The sequence below is a fragment of the Xenopus laevis genome, chromosome 8S (assembly GCF_017654675.1).
Source record: "Xenopus laevis strain J_2021 chromosome 8S, Xenopus_laevis_v10.1, whole genome shotgun sequence".
NCBI classification, from domain to species: domain Eukaryota; kingdom Metazoa; phylum Chordata; class Amphibia; order Anura; family Pipidae; genus Xenopus; species Xenopus laevis.
In genome coordinates this window covers 88860256-88884374 of record NC_054386.1, presented here as the reverse complement: position 1 = coordinate 88884374, position 24119 = coordinate 88860256, and the positions used below count along the sequence as shown (strand labels likewise).

The following is a 24119-nucleotide window of genomic DNA, read 5'->3' as shown; positions in this document are numbered from 1 at the left end:
AAGCTGTGAGTAACTTTTCCCAAGGGACCTGTTATCTTATATTGTTACAATTACATATTTGCTTATCTTGAAATTGTTACAAAAGAATCTCATCTGAAGCTGTGGCTGTTCTGGGTTCTCTGCCAAAAGTCAATTAAGTTATAAACTTTGTTTCTTTTTCTGCAGAGAAAAAAGGGACTTTCCAGTACAAACGAGGGACTGCGGGTTGAGCTGTCAAAAGAGGGACTGTCCCTCTAAAAACAGGACAGTTGGGAGGTATGAAGTTATAATTTGCTATTCCCTTTTCACAAGGTGGAGCTACATTTACTTGTATCTGTCTATTCTACACCAACTGCAGGATCCAGTCAAACTGAATTGTAGGGATGCACCGAATCCCCTATTTTGGATTCGGCTGAACCCCCGAATTCTTCACGAAAGATTCGACCGAATACCGCACCGAATTTGCATATGCAAATTAGGGGTGAGAAGGAGAAAACATTTTTTACTTCCTTGTTGTGTGATAAAAAGTCACATGATTTCCCTCCCGCCCCTAATTTGCATATGCAAATTAGGATTCGGTTCGGCTGGGCTGGGCAGAACGATTCAGCTAAATCCAAATCCATCTGAAAAAGGCTGAATCCTGGATTTAGTGCATCCCTACTGAATTGTGACTTTACATCCCATAAAAACCAAATTCTGTTCATTTCCTTTTTAAAGGGGTTATTCACCTTTGAGTTAACTGTTAGTATGATGTAGAGAGGGATATTCTGAGACAGTTTGCAATTGGTTTTCATTTTTTATTATTTGTGGTTTTTGAGTTATTTAGCTTTTTGTTCAGCAGCTCTCCAGTTTGCAGTGTCAGCAATCTGGTTGCTAGGGTCCAAATTACCCAAGCAACCATGCATTTATTTGAATGAGAATATGTAATATTAATAGGGGAGGGAGACAGAAAGATGAGTAATAAAAAAGTAGCAATAACAATAAATTTGTAGCTTTTCGGAGCATTTGTTTTTAGATGGGGTCAGTGACTCCTTTTTGAAAGCTAGAAAGTCAGGAGAAGACGGCAAATAATTCATAAACTATAAAAAATAAATAATGAAGACCAATTGAAAAGTTGGTTAGAATTGGCCAGTCTATCACATACCAAAAGTTAAACTGAAGGTGAACCACCCCTTTAATAACAATTGTGAGAAATGAAAGCGGAAAAGTCAGAATTGTGAACTATGACGTTTATTACGGTAATAATGACGGCTTTCCTTTCTGAGCCTATAGGCACACAATATGGGATATCAGTCTGTAGATTATTAACACATTCACTGCCCGGGGGGATTTCAGATGCCGGTGCGGCACGACACCATCACCATTGTGACATCATCACAAAATGACACTATATCTATCACTCCCATTTAGAATGTCCCGTTATTTCTGTGCGTCTGTATAAAACGAGAGAGATCTGCCATTAACCCTTTGTTGATCACAGTCTCAGCATGAGAAGAATAACAGCGTCACACGGCTGGACTCTATTGGTTCCTCTGTTTGTGGTTCTGAGATTTTCCTGATACAAACACATGATGTGTCTGTGAGAAATACAAATACAGTGAGCGCCCCATGATCTGCTCCCCACTGTCTGTACAGCACGAGGCCGTTGTTAGGAGATCCAGGTTATTTGTACAGAGCATTGAAGGCTCTGCCTATGATAATTCTTCGAACCTCACTGGTGCCGGCCCCAATCTCATACAGTTTGGCATCTCGAAGGAAGCGGCCCATGGGGTAATCATTGATGTACCCGTTACCCCCTGCAGAAAGAAAGAGCAGCACATGTTACAGACAATAAAGTCATAGGGGATTCAGATTTAATATTTCTATCAATCCCTTGTTGACTATAAACCCATCACAATTTTGCTGCCTGTGTCTCAGATTTACAGATTAGGAGAGGTTATTACACTGCAGGTTTAACGGGATAAACTTCATGCTGAACACAGGTGTATATTTCCCTTTTTAAAACAACAAATCATTTTTCTCCAGAATCCACCGCTATGTTCAGGTAGATCTAGATCAGTGATCCCCAACCAATGACTCACCAAATAGTGATCTGCGGGTCGAGAATTTCTCGATCTGCACCCGACCCTAACCCGCCCCCTCCCAATCTGCACCTGGCCCGGCCCACTGCTGCCCCTCTATTTATAGAGCCGCGCCTGCAGTGACCTCACAAAAGGAGCGGGCGCAAGTCTATAAATTTCAGCGCCGGAAGTGCTAAGTCGCTAAGAAGAGCTCGACCCGGACCTGCCCACGACCCGAAGATTTTGTGCAGGAGGAGGCGGGTTAGGGTCAACCCGGACATCACTATCACCAATCCCTTGGATGTTGCGCCCAGTGGCTCTTTAAAGGAACAGTGCAGTGTAAAAATAAAAACTGGGTAAATAGATAGTCTGTGCAAAATAAATATATATCTATATAGTTATTTAGCCAAAAATGTAATGTATAAAGGCTGCAGTGACTGGATGTCTAACATAATAGCCAGAACACTACTTCCTGCTTTTCAGCTCTCTAACTCTGAGTTAGTCAGCGACTTTAAGTGTGGCCACATGGGACATAACTGTTCAGTGAGTTTGCAATTGATCTTCAGCATTCAGCTCAGATTTAAAAGCAACAGTTATGACCCATGTGGCCCTCCTCAAGTCACTGATTGGTTACTGCCTGGTAACCAATCAGTGGAAACCAAGAGAGCTGCAAAGCAGGAAGTAGTGTTCTGGCTATTATGTTACACATCCAGTCACTCCAGCCTTTATACATTACATATTTGGCTAACTAACTATATTAGATACATTTTTTATTTTGCACAGCCTATCTATTTACCCAGTTTTTATTTTTTGCACTGAACAATGCCTTTAAGCAGGCACTCGGTTTTGAATTCCGGACTTAAAGACGCGTGTTGGTTGCATAAAACCAGGCCAAACAGGTCCTCCTTTAGACTGTCAGTTTACATACAGACTAACAAATAGCCAATCACAGCCCTTCTTTTTTCCCCAGGAACTTTTTTCATGCATGTTTTTGCTCCCTGACTCTATTAACAATCAAATGTGGCTCACTGGTAAAAAAACAAAAAAATAAGGTTGGGGATCCCTGATCCAGAAAAAAAAATAAGATGGTTCCGCTTCCTCAGTCATTACAAAAAATAAACATGAATATGTTCCAATAAGAAAGTGACTTACCCAAACACTGGATGCCATCAAGAGCCACTTGCGTAGCAGACTCTGCTGAATAAAGAATCACCCCGGCACAGTCCTGTAATGTAAAACATATAGGGAAAGTCAAGTGAGAGCAGAATATTAATAATAAGCTGCATATCAGTAGCACGACATAACAAATATCTTTATTTGCATATAATACGCAGCCAGCGATTGCCGAGAGCTGTAGTTCAAACCATCAAGAGGGCTGCAGGTTCCCGGTCACTAGTGATGGGCAAATTTATTCATGAATTTCCGCATCTCGCCACCTGCAAATTTTTTCACGAAACTGCTGCGAAAGCTCCCGCTGAAAAAATTCACTGCGACAAAAAAGTCACAAGTGTAAACATTGAAGCGTGTTAAAATAATTTTGACGCCCATTGACTTTAATGCATTTGTACAAAAGAATGGCGCATGTTGAGAGTCCTGCAGCGGGTCAGGTACCCGCGGGTTACCCGCAAAAAAAACGGGCACCCTGCAGAATGAGGGGAGGATTTTCCAGCTGCGGGTATAGCCGCGGCTCTGTGGGTTTGCGGCTCACATCTAAATTTCTTATTTTATGTAATATTGTCTATATTTTACTCCTTTTAAAGTTTTACAAAACTTCTTTCTGTCCCGCCAACTTTTGATGATGTCACTTCCAGTTTGCAGCACCATCACTTCCTGTTTGATGGTGGTCGGTGGGTTGCAGATAAGGCAGTTGCAGGTGTGGGTAGCGGATCAAAGTGGGTTAATATGCGGGTTGCGGTTCGGGTCGCGGGTTTGGGTCTTAGAAATTGGTTCGGCGCAGGACTCTAGCGCATGTAAAATTTGTGGCACGCGTAAAAATTGTCGCACGCCGACTTTAATGCATTTGGACAAAAAGTACCGCTTGTAAAATTTGTAAAACTATTTTTCACCATTTCACTAATTTGTCGCCGAAGAGAAGCGAGACAGATTCGCTCATCACTACCGGTCACCTAACATGCCTACAATTGATTTCATTGGATCACACTTACCTTTGGATCGGCATGTCCCTGGTCGCAAGCCTTTGCCACATTATAAACGTAATGGCGACAAGCTGCCAGGCGGGTGTACATGTCGGCCATTTTTCCTTGCATCAGCTGCCAAAAGAGAAACATGGATTCCCCATTAAAAAACAAAAAAGAATTTCCATGCAAATACCTCGAGTCAAGCATCTATAAGTGTGCACTGAGCAAATAAACCAATAAAAAGGAACATATTCCATAAGTTATTCTTATCATCCATATTTGTTTTATTAATAGAGGTGGATTTGTGCTCAGATTTGTATTGCTTTACAGTATAAAAGAACCCAAACGTTTTTAACAAGATTCAGGTTCAAATCAAAGCAAACCCTTAAAGGAACAGTAACACCAAAAAATTAAAGCGCTTTAAAGTAATGAAAATATAATGTAGTGTTGCCCTGCATTTGTTAAACGGATCTGTTTGCTTCAGAAACACTTCTATAGTTCATATAAACAAGCTGCTGTGTAGCAATGGCGTAAACTATAAAAAGGCTATATGGCACAGGATAAAGGGGAAGTAAAGTCTAAAATAGAATAAGGCTAGAAATGCTGTATTTTGTACACTAAACAAACATGAACTTACTGCATCACAAGCCTAATAAAACAAATGATTTATGTTTTCAAAGTTGGCCACAGGGGGTCACCAACTTGTAACTTTGTTAAACATCTTTGCAAGACTAAGACTGTGCACATGCTCAGTATGGTCTGGGCTGCTTAGGGATCATCATAAATGATCAAAACAGCAAATAATATCTGCCAGAAGCCGATACAGCAAGACTGATTAATAATCAGAATATACAGATGTTTGTCCCTGCAGCTGGAGTCGGAAACAGTAAAGGGGATGTAAAGGCAAAAATAGAATCCAATACAAATCTCTACACAGTCGACGACTGCTCTACAGGGAAACAAACAAAGCTGCTTGAGTTCTGCATGGCTGGGAACTAAGGTGGGGGCTCCCCCTGCTGTTCATAAGTATGATTGTTTCCTTGCAGAGCAGTTAGGGACTGTCTTACAATTCCTATCCACAGCAGTAAATGAAGGGAGAATTTCATTGCATACAGTCAGGTTTCTTATAAAAACGGAAAGTATACTGGAGATAGGTTTCTTTTTCATTAAAGAAAGTAAAAATTGGATTTTATTTTTTTGCCTTTACATGCCCTTTCAATAGTGGATAACAGATAACACCACTATGTTCTACAGATCTTATCTGCTGTGTAACCTGAGCCTTTTCTCCTTTGAATGGCTGCCCCCATTGCTACACAGCAGCTTATTTATATAAACTATAGTAGTGTTTCTGAAGCAAAAACACCAGTTTTACCAGTGCAGGGCAACACTGCATTATATTTTTATTACTTTAAAACACTTTCATTTCTTGATGTAAATGTTCCTTAAATGCAGTGGTTCCTGAACTGTAACTTGTACCTCACCTGGGCCCAAAGGCTTGACCTAAGAGGGAGGCCAGTAAGTGAAACATTATGGGGCAATTCTTTTAGACACTCTTGGAAACACAGCCTGGCAATCAGAATAAGATTTGGGGTGAGCACTTATTTGCCGTCTTTAATTTTCCAGGGACTTTGACTAAATGCCCAGTTTTTTACTATCTGTAAACAAAGAGGGGGAATGGCCATAAGTTAATAATCAAAGAGGGGTCCTGAACCATAAAATTCCTAAAACCTCCTGTTATTTTGTTCAGGACATTTGACCTACTTTATTATGTATCTTAATCTCTCTGCAAGCTGGGGATTGTCCAGTACTTGCAGTCCTTGGACATTGTTTTTGGTTATTTTTTTATATATAAAAAAAAAAATTAAAATTCCAAAAACCACAGCCTTAAAGTGACGCATGTTGTTCAGAGATGGAGCAGTGTTGTTGATTGTGCACAATTATAAAAACACACATTTGGGCTCAGATTCATTATTTGTATGTTTGTTGGGGGATTTGAACCCAGTGTTCCCCCCAGGGCCTTTTTGCTGAACAGATTGCGAGGCATTATTTCCCCCTGCCCAGTTCCCTTGCAGCCCACCCCTGCACACTTTATTAAAACTCTCCTTTCAGAAACCGGCAGGACTGCAAACAATGGGGTTCATCTATTAACACTGGGCAAAATTGCCCATGGGCAGTAACCCATGGCAACCAATCAGATTGCTGCATTCATTGTTCTACTTGCAGCTGGCTTCAAAAAGCAAATCACTTATTGGTTGCTATAGGTAACTGCCCATGGGTTTTGATAAATGAACCCCACTATTTGCACAAGCACACAGTCCTACCAGGTTCTGCAGAAACATTTCTAACAGGGTGTGAGAGGCAGGGGAGGCAAGTAATCATTTTTTTTCTTTTTCCAGCTGTCGAATTGTTTCCTGCGCAGCAATTTGCTTCCTGGGGAGAATGCTGTTTAGACCAATCAAAATGAGTATTTCAATGCATTCATCCTGGGGAGAATGTTGTTTAGACCAATCAAAATGAGTGTTTCAATGCATTCATAACACTGAATCAGTGGTTAGCCTTGCTGGCTTGCAGCTCCAGGCTACCAGTTCTAGTTCTGAGCTTGTGTGTTCTCCTCATGTTTCTGACAGTTGGGAGGGAATTCTGGATGCAAGCTCCAGTAGAGTAAGTGCTATATAATGCTATTCCTTACCTGGAAATGACCAATTTTCTGCCCAAAGGCTTCTCTGGTGTGCATATAAGGAATTGCGTGGTCTAACACGGCCTGCATGATACTGTAAGGGCCAGAAACACACAAAGAACAATTCTTATTTCACTCACAAATTTAGATTTCCCCTTTTACACGTCGATGGAAGTTAAAGACAATTCCTTTCAATAAACAGGTTTATGGGTTACACTGTTACCTCACTGAGCTGCCTTTCTTTTAAAGCCAATAAATGGTGTGGTAGCCAAAGCAGCTGATGTACGTGTTTGGGACTTGGGCTAACAATTGGACCACACGAGGAGCCTTTGAAGACCTGTCAACTATTGACTGAAACCATAGGCAGATGCTGCCCTATCAATAATGCTATCAGTTTTTAGCTGGAAAAAGAATCATTTGGGGTCAATGAACAGGACATTCTTTTTGATATTTCTTGACCAAACAGGAATATTTTGGCTTAAAGGGGTGGTTCAACTTTAGTATTTGCTAGAATGGCTAATTCTAAGCAACTTTTCAATTGGCTTTCATTGAAAAACCATCATACTAAAAGTTATCTCAAAGGTGAACAACCCCTTTAATTCCCTTTTGCTCTTTTAGCTCAATGTATAACAATATATTGTCTGTGATTAAAACAACAGCCAAAAAGTATATTCAGCACAATCCCTTTTCGCTGAATTCATTATGAAGATGGGAGTATACTGCCCCTTTAATGTAATCAAATCCCAATTCTTTCTACTATATGTAAAGGGTAAAAAGCCTTAAAAAATAAGAATTTATCTAGTTATATGTTTGTTTGCTGGTGACTCTACAGTATATGCCACAGCTGGCGTGCAGGGAGAAACCCATGTGTTCACAAGTCAGTTATTTGTATTTTAAAAACTGTTTTTCTGCTTGAACACAAGTGCACAAGATAAAAGCCTTTCCTACATTTAATTACAGACACATTTGACCTCACAGAGAGAGATGGGAAAGAATGAATTAGCTGCTTGAAGAAGAAACATTATCTAAAACAGAATGAGCACAATTTTATATGCACTGTATCCCATCCAGTACAAAACAATGATTTTATCAGGAGAGAGGGCAGCTTCTCCCATTGCTGTGAATAGGTAGCATTAATGAGCCAGACACAGCCGGCCGGGCGCCCTAGGCAACCCGGCTGGCCACCCCCCCTCGGAGTGAGCGACGGAGAGGAGGGAGGGCACAGCGGCGAAGGGGACATCGATGGAGAGGAGAGAGGGCACAGTGGCGCAGGGGAGAGGAAGGGACAGCAACGGAGGGGACAACAACAGAGGGGAGGGGACATTGAGGGAGGGAAGGGAGGGGACAACGACAGAGGGAAGAAGAGGGAGGGAACAGCGACAGAGGGGAGGGATAGGAGAGGAGGGCGGGTGAGTGACGGAGGGGAGAGGAGGGAGGGGTGAGTGACGGAGGGTGACAGAGGGAAGGAAGGGGAGTAAGACTGAGGGTGCGGACTAGGGGTAGGCAGAAGACAATTTTAGAGGTAGCTGCCCAGTGCCTCCCTATCATTGCACCATAGGCAGCTGACCTAGAACCAGCCCTGAGCCCCACCTACCCCTGCACCTACCCTAATGGGCCTCCAGACAAGACCAGTCTCTCCAAGTCCAAACCACTCATCAGCACATAGACTCCTTTACCCAAGTGTCCTAATATATTCTCCTCTGTTGAAAAACAATGACAAAGGAGGAGAAGCAGGTTCAGTTGGAGGCATGTAAAAAGTACTAAATGTATCTGTGTGCAAAGAAAATATACTCTCTCCATGTTTCACTCACTAGGAATCTTGCAGTCCTCAAACACAAGCTCACAGGTATTAGAGCCTCTCATCCCCAGCTTATCCAGCTTCTGTGCAGTGCTGAATCCTGGCGTTCCCTAAAGCCACCAATAACAAGAAAGGAACAAAACTCACACCAAGAGCAGAGCAAATACATGCAGAGATTCAGGGGAGAGAGAACCTTACCTTCTCCACCAGGAAAGCAGTGATACCACGGGCTGGTTGAACGGAGAGGTCTGTCTTTGCATAAACCACCAACACATCAGCATCAGGTCCGTTAGTAATCCAGAATTTATTTCCATTAAGCACATAATAATCCCCTAGGGAGGCAAAAAGCACTTGTCACTATACAATTTAAAGGAACTGCTCAGTGTAAAAATAAAAACGGGGTAAATAGATAGGCTGTGCAAAATAATAAAATGTTTCTAATATAGTTAGTTAGCCAAAAATGTAATGTATAAAGGCTGGAGTGACTGGAACACTACTTCCTGCTTTTCAGCTCTCTAACTCTGAGTTAGTCAGCGACTTGAAGGGGGGCCACATGGGACATAACTGTTCAGTGAGTTTGCAATTGATCCTCAGCATTCAGCTCAGATTTAAAAGCAACAGTTATGGCCCATGTGCCCCACCTTAAGTCACTGATTGGTTACTGCCTGGTAACCAATCAGTGGAAACCAATAGAGCTGCAAAGCAGGAAGTAGTGTTCTGGCTATTATGTTAGACATCCAGTCACTCCATCCTTTATACATTACATTTTTGGCTAACTAACAATATTAGAATTTTTTTTTTATTTTGCACAGCCTATTTACCCAGTTTTTATTTTTACACTGAACTGTTCAGACAGGACATATTCAAACAGGACAGCACCACCTTCCAAAAAGCTACCTCGTAGCTGCCCTTGTGCACGTTAAATTAAGCATAATAATATACAGGTATAGGATTCCTTATCCGGAAACCCGATATCCAGACAGCTCCGAATTACGGAATGACTGTCTCCCATAGACTCCATTTTATCCAAATAATCCAGATTTTTAAAAATGATTTCCTTTTTCTCCGTAATAATAAAACAGTAGCTTGTACTTGACCCAAACTAAGATATCATCAATGCTTATTGGAAGCAAAACCAGCCTATTGGGTTTATTTAATGTTTAAATGAATTTCTAGTAGACTTAAGTCATGAAGACCCAAATTACGGAAAGATCCATTATCCGGAAACCCCCAGGTCCCGAGCATTCTGGATAACAGGTCCCATACCTGTACATATAACACATTTTTCATTGAACAATATATATTTTGAAACCACTGTGGTACCTACCTTTCTTTTCTGCCTTTAGTTTCATGGACACCACATCAGAGCCTGAGTTTGGCTCACTCATAGCCAGGGCTCCAATGTGCTCCCCACTGATCAGCTGCAAAACAAAGAACATACTTTAAGCATCAACAGGCCACTAGGCTAGAATTTAAATAGAAGATCTATCTAAATACATTCACAATTTCTGACTGCTTCTTAGTACCAAAGCACGGACACCTGGAATGCCTATAAAACCCCAAGATCCTGGTCTAAATCAATAGAAGTATTTGTCACTGAAACTTTAAAAGGGCTGTTCACCTCTAAATTAACTTTTAGTATGACGTAGAGCAGTGATCCCCAACCAGTAGCTCGTGAGTAACATGTTGCTCCCCAACCCCTTGGATGTTGCTCCAAGTGGCCTCAAAGCAGGAGCTTATTTTTGAATTCCAGGCTTGGAGGCAAGTTTGGTTGTATAAAAACCAGTTGTATTGCCAAATAGAGCTTTCTGTAGGCTGCAAGTCCACATAGGGGCCACCAAATAGCCAATCACAGCCCTTCGTTGGCATCCTCAGGAACTATTTTCATGCTTATGTTGCTCCCCAAACCTTCTTACATTTGAATGTGGCTCACAGGTGAAAAAGGTTGGGGATCCCTGTCGTAGAGAGTGATATTCTGAGACAATTTGCAATTGGGTATCATTTTTTATTATGAATGTTTTTTGAGTTATTTAGTTTTTTTATTCAGCAGCTTTTTAGTTAGCAATTTCAGCAATCTGGTTTCGAGGGTCCAAATTACCTTAGCAATGATGCACTGATTTGAATTTTGAAGAGACTGTAATAGGAGAGGGCCTGACTAAATAGATGAGTAATAAAAAAAGGAGCGATAAAAATACATTTGTAGCCAAACAGAGCATTTGTTTTTTAGATGGAGTCAGTGACCCCCATTCGAAAGCTGGAAAGTCATAAGAAGAAGGCAAATAATGAAAAATCTATTCGAAAAACGACGTCCGATTGAAAGGTTAGATTAAGCCATTCTATAATATACTAAAAGTTAACTTAAAGGTGAACCACCCCTTTAACAGGAAAAAATAGTGCCAATCACAACACAACCGTTATATGGTGACACAACCTGAAGATCCAGGCCTACTAGTGAATAAGTCAACTTGCATCATTGTACCTGTATCTATTGCCAGGGAGATGCCAACTACACTCTGCAGAGGAAGACTGGTATTCAGCTCTTGGGCCAGATATTGTGTAATTGTTATAAGCTGACGACCCTAAGAAATCAGAGTTCTGCTTGGAATCCACGAAGGAAAAAAGTGAATACCTTGGGAAGATACTTCTCTTTCTGAGCCTCGTTGGCATTGCGGACTATCTGGTTGATACAGAGGTTGGAGTGCGCCCCATAACTGAGACCGACAGCTCCAGACACCCGTGATATTTCCTCCATTACTAGAACGTGCTCCAGGTAGCCCATAGCAGATCCGCCATACTCAACTGAAAGAGAAAGAAAATGCATTTGATTAAGCAGCAGAAGGAATAGGAGACCTACGGGTTACACCAGAATAAACAGTAAAACAGAGTTGGTGGAATGTTCTACACACACTTTGTGGATGATGTGATCCTTGGTTATCAGGTATAAACGGTTCACCTTCAGAGTTAGACCTTCCAAAATTTCAGATAGTATCACTCTGGAGAACCGCTCTCATCAGTCAGTAATCTCTTTATTTAGAAATGCACAACATGTTTCTGATCGAGTGAATGGACACACTTGTATTTTTTTGGCTTTAAAAGAGAAACAACCCCTTAACTAGGGATGCACCGAATCCAGGATTCGGTTCGGGATTCGGCCAGGATTCGGCCTTTTTCAGCAGGATTCGGCGAATCCTTCTGTCCAGCCGAACCGAATCTGAACCCTAATTTGCATATGCTAATTAGGGGTGGGAATGGGGAAAAAAAAATCCATATGTAAATTAGGATTCGGATTCGGTTCGGCTGCGCAGAAGGATTCGCCGAATCTTTCACGAAGGATTTGTGGGGTTCGGCCGAATCCTACCCCCCTTATCTCACGTAGACCCCCCTCCCTCCTACCCCCCAGCCTAGCTGCCCCCTCCCCCAGGGGAAATGCCCCTAACTTTTTACTTACCCCTCAGAGCAGAGTCACAGCATCGGAGTTCACGGCAGCCATTTTCCGGGTCTTCGGTAAGCGGAGACGGAGACCAGCGAAATGGAGCAATTTACTGGTTTGCGACAATTGCGCTTGCGCCGAAATAGACGGAAATTTTCGAAGTGTTGGAAGAAGAAGGGGGTGCACTAATTATAAGAGCACCTGAGGAAGGATCTTTCTATCCGAAACATGTTGTGCATTTCTAAATAAAGACATTACTGACTGATAAGAGTGATACTATCTGCAATTGGTGGAATGTTCTGCTGAATTCTCTGCAATGCTAAAACACTATGACCCATGTAGTGCACCATGGTTGTAGTCAGACTGACGTATTGTAAAAAGAATCACAACAGGATTAACTACAATAAACAAAAAACGTCTGATTGTGATGTTACCCAACAATACCAACATGAGTCCTATGACAAGTAAAAATGCATTGGTATCAATGTAATGGCAAACTAGGGATGGAAAATCTCTCCTGAACTATAACTCCCATCAGGAGTGTACTGCGTTTTTTACCTATTTTTAAAAGAATTAATAGAGTGCTTTATATTTAGCTATTTATATTGTTAATTATGTATTCTTATGAAAAACCTGTAGTGGCCGCTATTGCGCGGCCTATTTAAGGAAGTGACACAAATGTACCTGTAAGCCTATGATTAAGGGAGTCGCTCCCGAAACGCGTCAGGTGATGTTGGTCTGTGACCTGTTGCAATAAACCACCTTTCCTTTTAACCGGAGTGCCGCCTTTCTATCTTTCTGAGCATATCTTACTACAGTGGGAACGCTGGTGGCAGAGCACCTGGATCACTAAAATGGACCTACACTAAGGAGAACACGCAGGGGGTGAGTTTGGAGTGGCCTAAACATTTTTTCTACTATAACTCCCATCACCCGATTGGCTGAAGATGCAGGACACAGTCACATGGGCTGTATATTCTCAACCACTCTTCTTTATTCTGCATTTGGGAAGATTATACTAACCTGGAGCAGTAATTCCCAAGACACCAAGTTCTCCAAGCTTCTTCCAAAAGCTCTATGGACACAAACACAACAACACTGGTATCACTGCAATAAGTGGGGACTACGAGCAATTAATGTATGTGAACCAATGGCGGAAATTGAAAAAAGACTATATGGCACAGGTTAAATAGTGGATAACAGATAACACCATTATGTTCTACAGAGCTTATCTGCTGTGTAACTATGAGCCTTTTCTTCTTTGAATGGCTGCCCCCATGGCTACACAGCAGCTTGTTTATATAAACTATAGTAGTACTTATCATCTACTGTGTATCCTGTGCTTGAATGGCTGCCCATAAGGCTACACAGCAGCTTGTTTATATAAACTATAGTAGTGTTTCTGAAGCAAACACAGCAGTTTTACCAGTGCAGGGTAACACTGCATTATAAACAGAAATGATGCAGTTGGTCCGTAGTAACACCACTGTAAATCCATGTATAATAATAAATATAATGAAAAAAATATAGTAAAGGTGAGGAGATATACTCACAGTTCACCCCAGTCCATGGGTGCATAGTACATAGAAATCAAAAGATTGTGAGTAATTTCTCCAAAAAATAATGATCAAAATATAATTTATTAATTTTTTTGAAGAAATTACACACAATCTTTTGATTTCTACAACACTGCATTATATTTTTATTACTTTAAAACACTAATTTTTTGATGTTACTGTTCCTTTAAAGGGGACCCGTCGCCCAAAAAAAAAAATTCAAAATCCTATTTTATCACATTAGACAAGCAAAATGAACTTTAACTACACTGTATAAATTATTTGAATCTTGTTTCCATCAGTCTAGGAATTCATAATTATAACAAGCAGGCAGGAGCCATTTTGTGGACACTGTTATTAAGACAAGTCTTGTATCATCTCAGAATCTTCTTTGTGCACCAGAATGGGGGACCTGATGTCCATCCCCATGTCCTGGCTACACAATTAAATGGTAAAGAGAACTGGGGGAATGTGGGGAGATCAGTGACATCTAGGAAGTGCTGAATGGAAAGTGAAAGTAATTTCCTATCCCACCTCTAAGCCTAAGGCATAGAGGAGGGGCAGACAATATTTGATTGACAGCTGAGATTTTTAAATAAGTTTACAACAGCTATGAATGCTTTAATAAAAAATAGAAATTGGATTTCATGTTTAATTTGAAAAGGACTTTTATTATACAGATTTTTATGTCTGGGTGACAGGTCCACTTTATAGCACAACTCCCAGCACTCACACGGACGCCCAAAAATGAAAAAGCCCAGAGGTCCCAATCTGTTCCTGTAGCTGGGTCTCGTCAGGGCCCCCCTTATGCACCATTGTAAGTGATTGTAGTGATGGAGAGCAGATGGGCTCATTTATATAAACATTGTATATTCTGCAGAAAGCTCCTGTTTGTTCAGTTGACTTTACCTTTGGGGTTTGGTATCAGGGAGCTTTAGGGTTGACACTCACCTTCATCTCCGCAAAGTCATTCTTCTGATCAATCTCATTGGCAATGGGGCCGAGGTGATCCTGGCAAAACTTGCGCATGGTATGCCGCAGCTAAAAGGGAAACATGTCACTGGTTTATCCATTTGTTTCAGAGAGCCAGAAATATTAAGAACATTTCTAAAGGGATAAGTAAACCTTTAAAATAAGTGAATGTAAAATTGACGAGAGTGCTGTTCTAAGCTCTTTTGCAATTTACATGCATTATTTATTTACTTTTTATTCCAAGATATTAAGAGATACATGTACGGTTAATATGAATGAATTGTTACAACAGCGCCACCTGCTGGTCAGTTTCGCACCATTCTGACCACCAAGTAGTCAGAAGTTGTCAGAAAAATGAAAGAGGCTGCTCTGGTGTTCTTCTGGTTAGGAAAGATTTGAGAGAGGTTTCTAATTTGTTTCTTAAAGGGATCCTGTCATCGGAAAACATGTTTTTTTCAAAACGCATCAGTTAATAGTGCTACTCCAGCAGAATTCTGCACTGAAATCCATTTCTCAAAAGAGCAAACAGATTTTTTTATATTCAATTTTGAAATCTGACATGGGGCTAGACATATTGACAGTTTCCCAGCTGCCCCAGTCATGTGATTGGCCAGCACTTTAGGATGGAACTGCTTTCTGGCAGGCTGCTGTTTTTCCTTCTCAATGTAACTGAATGTGTCTCAGTGGGACATGGGTTTTTACTATTGAGTGTTGTTCTTAGATCTACCAGGCAGCTGTTATCTTGTGTTAGGGAGCTGTTATCTGGTTACCTTCCCATTGTTCCTTTGTTTGGCTGCTGGGGGGGGGGAGGGTGATATCACTCCAACTTGCAGTACAGCAGTAAAGAGTGATTGAAGTTTATCAGAGCACAAGTCACATGACTTGGGCCAGCTGGGAAATTGTCAATATGTCTAGCCCCATGTCAGATTTCAAAACTGAATATAAAAAAATCTGTTTGCTCTTTTGAGAAATGGATTTCAGTGCAGAATTCTGCTGGAGCAGCACTATTAACTGATTCATTTTGAAAAAATTTGGTGGTCAGAATGGTCGGAAACTGACCAGCAGGTGGCGCTGTTGTAACAAAATTCATTCATATTAACAGTACATGTATCCCTTAATATCTTGGAATAAACAATGAATGTACATTGCAACATTTCTTAGAATAGCACTCATCATCAATTTTATATTCACTTATTTTAAAGGTTTACTTATCCTTTAAAGGGGCGTTATACCCCCTTTTCAGCATGAATGCAATGAACAGGGCTTGTGCCGAACATACTTTTTACCTTTTTTAATCAGATTGTTTTCAGATTGTTCCCAAGAAATAAAGACTTTTTTTTCCAATTACTTTCCATTATTTATTTTTTACTGTTTTTTCAAAATCTTTTTTTTTTAATAAATGTTTTTATTTATTTTCACAAAAGAAAGAAAAACAAAACAAAATTAAACAAAGTATATAAAGAATCTGTTCGGAATTTGGAAGACCAACAGGAAATGCCATAAATTACATAGCTTAACATATATAGAAATTGAACAAGATATTCACACGATTTTACCATGACTAACCAACGGCAGATTTAAAGGAGGGAAGGACCATACCCAAAATAACATCCCTGTCGCTCATAGATTACTTGTGAACAGCAGACTATTGATATGGTGACTCCTGGGGGGTGATTGACGATTCCGTGACTGTGAACTATAAAGATTCTGTATATATTGAGTGGTGTCTTGTACCGCATTGTTGCTGAGTAACAGTTCTGTATCAAACCACGTGGTATGTCGAAATGCGTAAATCGTTAAATGTTTAGTATGAGTGGGGAGTGAGGATATGTATGTCATCCAGGTCGAAAAAAAAATTTCTGTGTATTCTTCTTTATTTGTAGTGGTTTCTAGCCAGTCCATGTGAAAGATATAGTGAAGCTTTTGTTTAACTAGCGAAAGTGGGGGTACCGATGGGGAAAGCCAATGATGAAGAATAGTTTTTCTAGATGCTGCCATTAGTCTTTCCGCTAGGCGGCTCTCAGATCGTGATAGTTTTAGTTGTGAAGGGGGAATCCCAAAAAGCACCCATAACAAAGAAAAGGGAGCCGTCTGTTGAGTTAAAGATCTCCAGTATCCCTGTACATTCTCCCAAAATTTCTGTATTACAGGGCAAGGCCAAATGCAGTGTACCAGGTCTGCTCGAGGCTGATGGCATCTCAGACAGTTGTCCCTGTCCAAGGTGTCAATATGATAGCGCCTGAGCGGTGTAAGATAGGAATGATGTCTAAGATCTGTAGCGACATTTCTTGGTATTTGCTTGAAGGTAATACCCGCATAGTTTTTGCATGATATTGAAGTATTTGAGCAGTATCTATTTGCGGAAGTATTGAGGTCCACTTAGCTAGAAAAGTATCTGCTGATTCTATTGGCAATGTCGTTCGAAGAATTCGGTATATTTGGGATGTAGTTTTGAGTGAGTCGTTTTTAGGCCATAGTGCATTAATCGGATTTTCTTTCTCCGCCTGAGAGAGACGTTGAAGAACCGTTTTAGTGAAATGGATAACTTGAATTGAAAGTAAATAGTCGTTGGAGAGAAAGGGGAATTTTTGAAGAAGAGATTCCTGTGGTGGTATAGTGAAAGTCTCACTAATAATATCTTTTACCAACCTAAAATTTTGATTCTGCCAATCCACAACTGTCTTATTATTTGGGTTACCAAGCCATGTCAGATAGATAGAATGGTTAGGAGTTAGGTTATATCTGCGCCGCACTGAGATCGTTTTTTCAAAATCGAAGTTAATGTCCCTTGTCTCTGGTGTTTGTCGGGCAGCTCAGTAATTCAGGTTCAGACTAAACGTCTAAAATTTTGCAACATTTAGTTGATCCATTTCTCAGCAGCATCTCTGGAGTATTAGCAACTATTGTATCAATTCTAACAGCTGCCTGTAATGAAACCCAGAGATTCTGCTCAGCAGGGACAAAGATAAGAAATGTATCAACTAAATGTGTCAATTTAGAACAGTTTAAAGGGTCAGCTGCTTTAGAATGTGAAAAATGACACTTTACAATTCAATATTAGAAAAACAGCGACACATAAAAAATAGAATGTAATTGGAAAAAGTCGTTATTTCTGGTGATCTATCTGAAAACAACTAGTTGTTTGAAGATAAACAACCCCTTTAATGGTTGTATAAGCTGGAATTCATTAAAGGACAAGGAAAGTTAAACTGAAGAAGTAGCTAGAAATGTTGTAAATTATGTTTTGGACTTCTGTACCAGCCCCAGGCAACCAAATCCCTTTAGCAATAAAGATCTGTGTCTCCAAAGATGCCCCAGTAGCTTCCCATCTTCTTTTCTGCTGATTCACTGCACATGCTCTGTGCTGCTGTCACTTACTGAGCTTAGGGACCCACTCACAATATACAGGACACATAGAATAGAAATGTCACAATATAAGGCTGATTAGTAATTAATACAGATAATTACTACATGGCAGCACAGAAACCAGTGCAATTAGCATCAGAATTTAATAATCAGCCCTGTAGCATCAGCTTATATTACAGACCAACCTCATTATCTGCTGGATAATTAGTGACGAGCCCTAAGCTTAGCTTCTCAACAGCCAATCAGAGCCCACTGAGCATGTGAGTGTCACAGACACTTTCCAAGATGGTGACCCCCTGTGACAAGTTTGAAGTCCTGGATCATTGCTGCTATTGATAAGCTGAAACTTTAAGCTGGCGCAATAAGTTCAGGGTATAAAACATGACATTTTTAACCCTATTCATTTGTAGGGTTTAGTTCTCCTTTAAGTAGTGGATTTATTTGTGCACTGGTAATCTAATTATCTAACTCGCAAGGACCAAACATGGAGTAGCTTCAACTCCCTGTTTAGCTCAAGAACAACAGATTTTCATAATGAAAGCTTTCAACATTGCACTCCTAAGGGGTATACTGTCCCTTTAAATCAGGTACCTGCAAGTGTATGGCTTTTATGCTGATTTTCAGCTCTTCTGTTGGTATTTGAGCTCCACCGTTGTTGTTTCTTTAAAGGAGGACTTTTTAGGTTTTTTCACATACTAGTTCCTTGCGCTGCTTTTTGGGATCTGTACGAGTCTGTTTACTGCAAACATGAAATCGTTCTTGCTAATCACGTCCCAATATTAGACTTTCAGGGTAAACTGGGGATTGTGTCAGCCTCATGCTAATGTTATTACTCTGCACACACAACCCCGGGGCCTGGCTGCATTATCAAAGCTGAACATGCCTGTTATACATTAGGGACATATGAACAGCGGAGCAGAGACAGAAGAATACTCTGTGTTATCCTTGATTAAATAGACTTTAAGTATTAAGAGAAATCTTGCTTCTGGCATATGACTTCCAGTCTGGGAACGATGGAAATGATGTTGTCTTTAGAGTTATGTTAAGTTACTAAAATATACATTTTTTAAATTATGGATAAGCCCAGTCTGGTTCCCTACATTCAGCTGACTCAGCACAGGACATAACTATTGTTTAATGGCCAGGGCAGACTTAGACATCTGAGGGACGGTCCTGATTTTGACAGCTCAGCCTGCAGTCCCAAATTTTTTACATTTTTAAATTCTCTCTCCGGTCTATTACACCGATGCCAGAAAAAGATACAACGTTTCAGAAACTTAAAAGGGGTGGTTCACCTTTAAAGTGGAAGTAAAGTCTAAAATAGAATAAGGCTAGAAATGCAGTATTTTGTACACTAAACATAAACATGAACTTACTGCACCACAAGTCTAATCAAACAAATGATTTATCCTTTCAACGTTGGCCACAGGGGGTCACCATCTTGTAACTTTGTTAAACATCTTTGCAAGACCAAGACTGTGCACATGCTCAGTGTAGTCTGGGCTGCTTAGGGATCATCATAAATGATCAAAACAGTCAAATAATATCAGAAGCCGATACAGCAAGACTGATTAATAATCAGAATATACAGACTGCATTGGGTCCTGTGTTGTCACGTAATCTAATGTGGATTTTTATAGTTTTTGTATTGTTTATTACAAAATCTCTCCAAATCTGCAGAACCAGTGGCTGCAACTAAATAATCCTCCAAATAGAATCCCAGTTTATCTGTTTAATCTGGCTCCATGATCTTTGTCCCTGCATCTGGAGTTGCAAACAGTAAAGGGGATGTAAAGGCAAAAATAAAATCCAATACAAATCTCTACACAGTCACCGACTGCTCTACAGGGAAACAAACAAAGCTGCTTAAAGCACTGCGTACCTTGACAGCGCTATATAAATAAATGATGATGATGATGCTTGAGTTCTGCATGGCTGGGAAGTAAGGCGGGGGTTCATAATTGTTCATGATTGTTTCCCTGCAGAGCAGTTAGGGACCTTCTGACAATTCCTATCCACAGCAGAAAATGAAGGGAGACTTTCACTGCATACAGTCAGGTTTTTTATAAAAATAGTACACGTTTTTTTAATAAAAGTATATTGGAGATAGGTTTCTTTTTGATTAAAGCACTTAAAAATGGGATTTTTTTTTGCCTTTACATGCCCTTTAAGGTAATGTTGATTATGTTATAGAATGGCCAATTCTAAGCAACTTTTCAATTGGTCTTCATTTTTTTTTTATAGTTATTTGCCTTTTTCTTTTGACTCTTTGCAGCTTTCAAATGGGCGTGGCTGACTCCCTTCTAAAAAAACGAATGCTCTGTAAGACTACAAATGTATTGTTATTGCTGATCCTTTTATTCAGGCCCACTGCTATTCATATTCCAGTCTCTTATTCAAATCAATAAATGGTTGCTAGGGTAATTTAGACCCTAGTTACCAAATTGCATAAGATGCAAATTGAAGAGCTGCTGAATAAAAAGTTAAATAACTCAAAAATCACAAATAATAAAAAATGCAAACCAATTGCAAATTGTCTCAGAATATCACTCTCTACATCATACTAAAAGTTCTCTCAAAGGTGAACAACCCCTTTAATTAAAATAAGAGGCTTTTTGGCAGAGAGTCCAGAACACGCAGCACATGCGCTGAAATATATTTGTAACACTATAAGCAAAGATACAATTGTAACTAATAAGATAAGCAGGTCTCTTGGGAGAACTTAAACTAGCAGCTTAAATGGGTTATTCGCCTTCAAATTAACTTTTAGTATGATGTAAGATGATGAGAGAGACATGGTGAGGCAATTTGCAGTTGATTCATTTTTTAATTATTTGTGGTTTTTAAGTTTTAGCTTTTTGTTCAGCAGCTCTCCAGTTTGCAATTTCAGCACCAGGAAGTAACCAATCAGTGACTTGGGGGGGGGCACATGGGTCATAACTGTTGCTTTTGAATCTGCTAAAGGGATACTGGATAATGGAAAAACATGTTTTTTCCAAAACACATCAGTTAATAGTGCCGGTCAAGCAGAATTCTGCACTGAAATCCAATTCTCAAAAGAGCAAACAGATTTTTTTAATATTCAATTTTGAAATCTGACATGGGGCTAGAAATATTGTCAATTTCCCAGCTGCCCCCAGTCATGTGACTTGTGCCTGCACTTTAGTATGGAACTACTTTCTCGCAGGCTGTTATTTCTCCTACTTAATGTAACTGAATCAGTCTCAGTGGGACTTGGAATTTACTAATGAGTGTTGTTCTTAGATCTACCAGGGAGCTGTTATCTTGTGTTAGGGAGTTGCTATCTGGTTACCTTCTCATTGTTCTTTTGTTAGGCTGCTGGGGGGGGGGTGATATAACTCCCAACTTGCAGTACAGCAGTAAAGAATGACTGAAGTTTATCAGAGCACAAGTCACATGACTCTGGGCAGCTGGGAAACTGACAATATGTCTAGCCCCATGTCAGATTTCAAAATTGAATATAAAAAAATCTGTTTTCTCTTTTGAAAAATGGATTGCAGTTCAGAATTCTGCTGGAGCAGCACTATTAACTGATGCGTTTTGGAAAAAAAACATGTTTTGCCATGGCAGTTTCCTTTAAGGATCAATTGCAAACTCACTGAACAGTTACAGTATGTCCCATGTGGCCCCCATTAAAGTCCCTGACTAACTCAGAGTTAGAGAGCTGCAAAGCAGGAAGTAGTGTTCTGGCTATTATGTTACACATCCACTCACTCCAGCCTTTATACATTACATTTTTGCCTAACTAACTATATTAGAAATATTTTTTATTTTGCACAGCCTGTTTACCCAGATTCTATTTTTACACTGAACTGTTCCTTTAAAGGTGAACCACCCCTTTATCGGGCAATTTCACTCTCATTAGCAAAACTGTTATATCACCTAAAACATGGCCCCAAAACTCCCAGAAATGTATTCAAACTTCTGTAACCTGCCAAATTTTGTGAAACGGACATGGTAATTGGGGGGTGTGGCCATAAAACAGGCGTGGCTAAAAAAAACATGTCACCAATGTTTTTGCCGTTTTCTTTTTTAACATGCTTGATGCCAATGTTATTAATAGGAAAAAACAGCAAGACTATAGGAAGGCCGTTATTTTTTTCCAGAAAAGGTGGCAACCCTAATTGGCGTACAGGAAGTATAAAAAAAAACAATTGTATTTCCTGCGCATCTCCAGTGTTTGTGAACCAATGTGGGTGTGGTTAAGCAGCAAGCCGCCCCCTAAAATTCTTACAGCCTAGGCCCGGGCCTTGGTGGCAAAATCCAGGCCTGGGGAAAGGCCTCATTAAAGGAGATGAAGGTAGATAAAAGCACAGAGGCTACAGATGCCCCACCATCAATCAGTTCTGTCCCTTCTGTTTAAAGGAGAACTAAACACCTCTTGATAGCCTTCTGTTTTTTTCTATTTCTTATAAAACCAGCTACAGTCAATGGCATGTGACCCTGTCTGACCTTTACTGAAGCCCTGGCGAAAGAGCGAAGTACAGGAATAAGGAAGTATAGAAACCAAGATGGCGGCAGCGAAGATGCGCTTCATACTAAAAGAAAGACATCGGTGATACAGATATCTACGGTATGTGTCATACCAAGTTAGCGTTTCAGCTGGGCTCCTCAATGCCGATACACATATGAGGATTGTAAGAAAAAAATCGCGGAGAGTTGAATTATCGTTTAAAGGAGAACTAAAGCTTAACTAAAGGAGTAGTTAGAAATGTTGTACATTATGTTTTTAGGCTTCTGTACCAGCCCAAGGCAACCACAGCCCTTTAGCAGTTAAGATCTGTGTCTCCAAAGATGCCCCAGTAGCTCCCCATCTTCTTTTCTGCTGATTCACTGCACATGCTCTGTGCTGCTGTCACTTACTGAGCTTAGGGACCCACTCACAATATACAGTCCACATAGAATAGAAATGTCACAATATAAGGCTCATTAGTAATTAATACAGATAATTACTACATGGCAGCACAGAAACCAGTGCAATTAGCATCAGAATTTAATAATCAGCAAACCTGTAGCATCAGCTTATATTACAGGGGAAGCTCATTTTCTGCTGGATAATTAGTGACGAGCCCTAAGCTTAGCTTCTCAACAGCCAATCAGAGCCCACTGAGCATGTGAGTGTCACAGACACTTTCCAAGATGGTGACCCCCTGTGACAAGTTTGAAGTCCTGGATCATTGCTGCTATTGACAAGCTGAAACTTTAGCCTCGTGCAATAAGTTCACTATATAAAATATGGCATTTTAAGTCAAATTCATTTTTAGGGTTTAGTTGTCCTTTAAATACAATCGCAGAATCCTGGACTGCCATCAGAAAACCATTATCACCCCTGTGCTCTACTTAACAACAGCACTACCTGTATTTCTGGCCCCCAGTCACAATAACAATACACTGCCTGTGCCCAACTAACCAATAAGCGAAGGATAAGTTTGACTAGGGATTCTGGGAGTTGTAGTCCAACAGCTGGAGCTAAACAGAATGAAGATCGTGCAGACCTGTTTCTGCTCATCATTCAGCCCATTGACCGTGTCATCCACCACTATTCCCGAGCACCTCCTGCTGCACTGAGACAGAACCGGCAGCCTAAGGCGGCTCACGCCGAGCGCTTTACGAAGGAGAGCAGCCATGATCTCCGGGAAACAACTGAGGAGGCTGAAGACCGAATGCCGGGCCCTAACCACGCCCACACGTATTGTCAAACGGCATAGCCAATCGCTGACTGCGTTTCACGGGGGTGGGGCAGCCGGCACCAATTATATCTCGTCTATGAGGACAGCGCCAGATCACTTGACTGAAGCTGCTAGTGAGGTGTAGGTCACCTCAGGAACTCACCTTGGAGAGGCCCTGTCAGGAGTTACATTGTACCGGCGTGTTATGAATAACCAACCTTCCTATAACATTACACATGTTAATAAAATACCCAAAACGAGCAGTGTTTAATTCTAAACTCATTCCACTTCTTCTGTCATGTACAGTAAACTGACTCCATTGTGGGTGGTCTTAGGTATCTGACATATAGGTATTTGTAATGGCTGCCAGGAAGTAGAAGTTACCACATCACCCCAGCTTATCTGTGGCAATACATTTTCGGGTCTATTAATCATGTTGTGTAAAAAGTAGGG

At 40.5% G+C, this 24119-nt stretch overlaps 1 protein-coding gene across 2 annotated transcripts; it reads right to left on the bottom strand.

Moving 5' to 3' along the window:
* Positions 1 to 1193: 1193 nt before the first annotated feature.
* On the bottom strand, positions 1194 to 23693 carry ivd.S (isovaleryl-CoA dehydrogenase S homeolog). Of its 2 annotated transcripts, none has more exons than XM_041575408.1 (12): positions 23493 to 23693; positions 14590 to 14679; positions 13106 to 13157; positions 11282 to 11451; positions 9980 to 10073; positions 8851 to 8984; positions 8666 to 8762; positions 8461 to 8554; positions 6867 to 6948; positions 4205 to 4309; positions 3192 to 3264; positions 1194 to 1775 (listed from the first exon to the last, which is right to left on the bottom strand). In XM_041575408.1, exons 1-12 carry the CDS (start codon positions 23622 to 23624, stop codon positions 1642 to 1644), a joined length of 1257 nt encoding a protein of 418 aa, XP_041431342.1. In that variant the 5' UTR covers positions 23625 to 23693; the 3' UTR covers positions 1194 to 1641. The 2 variants fall into 2 exon arrangements, with proteins under 2 accessions (XP_041431342.1, XP_041431343.1); XM_041575409.1 differs by having other exon boundaries at positions 23408 to 23673.
* Positions 23694 to 24119: the final 426 nt, after the last annotated feature.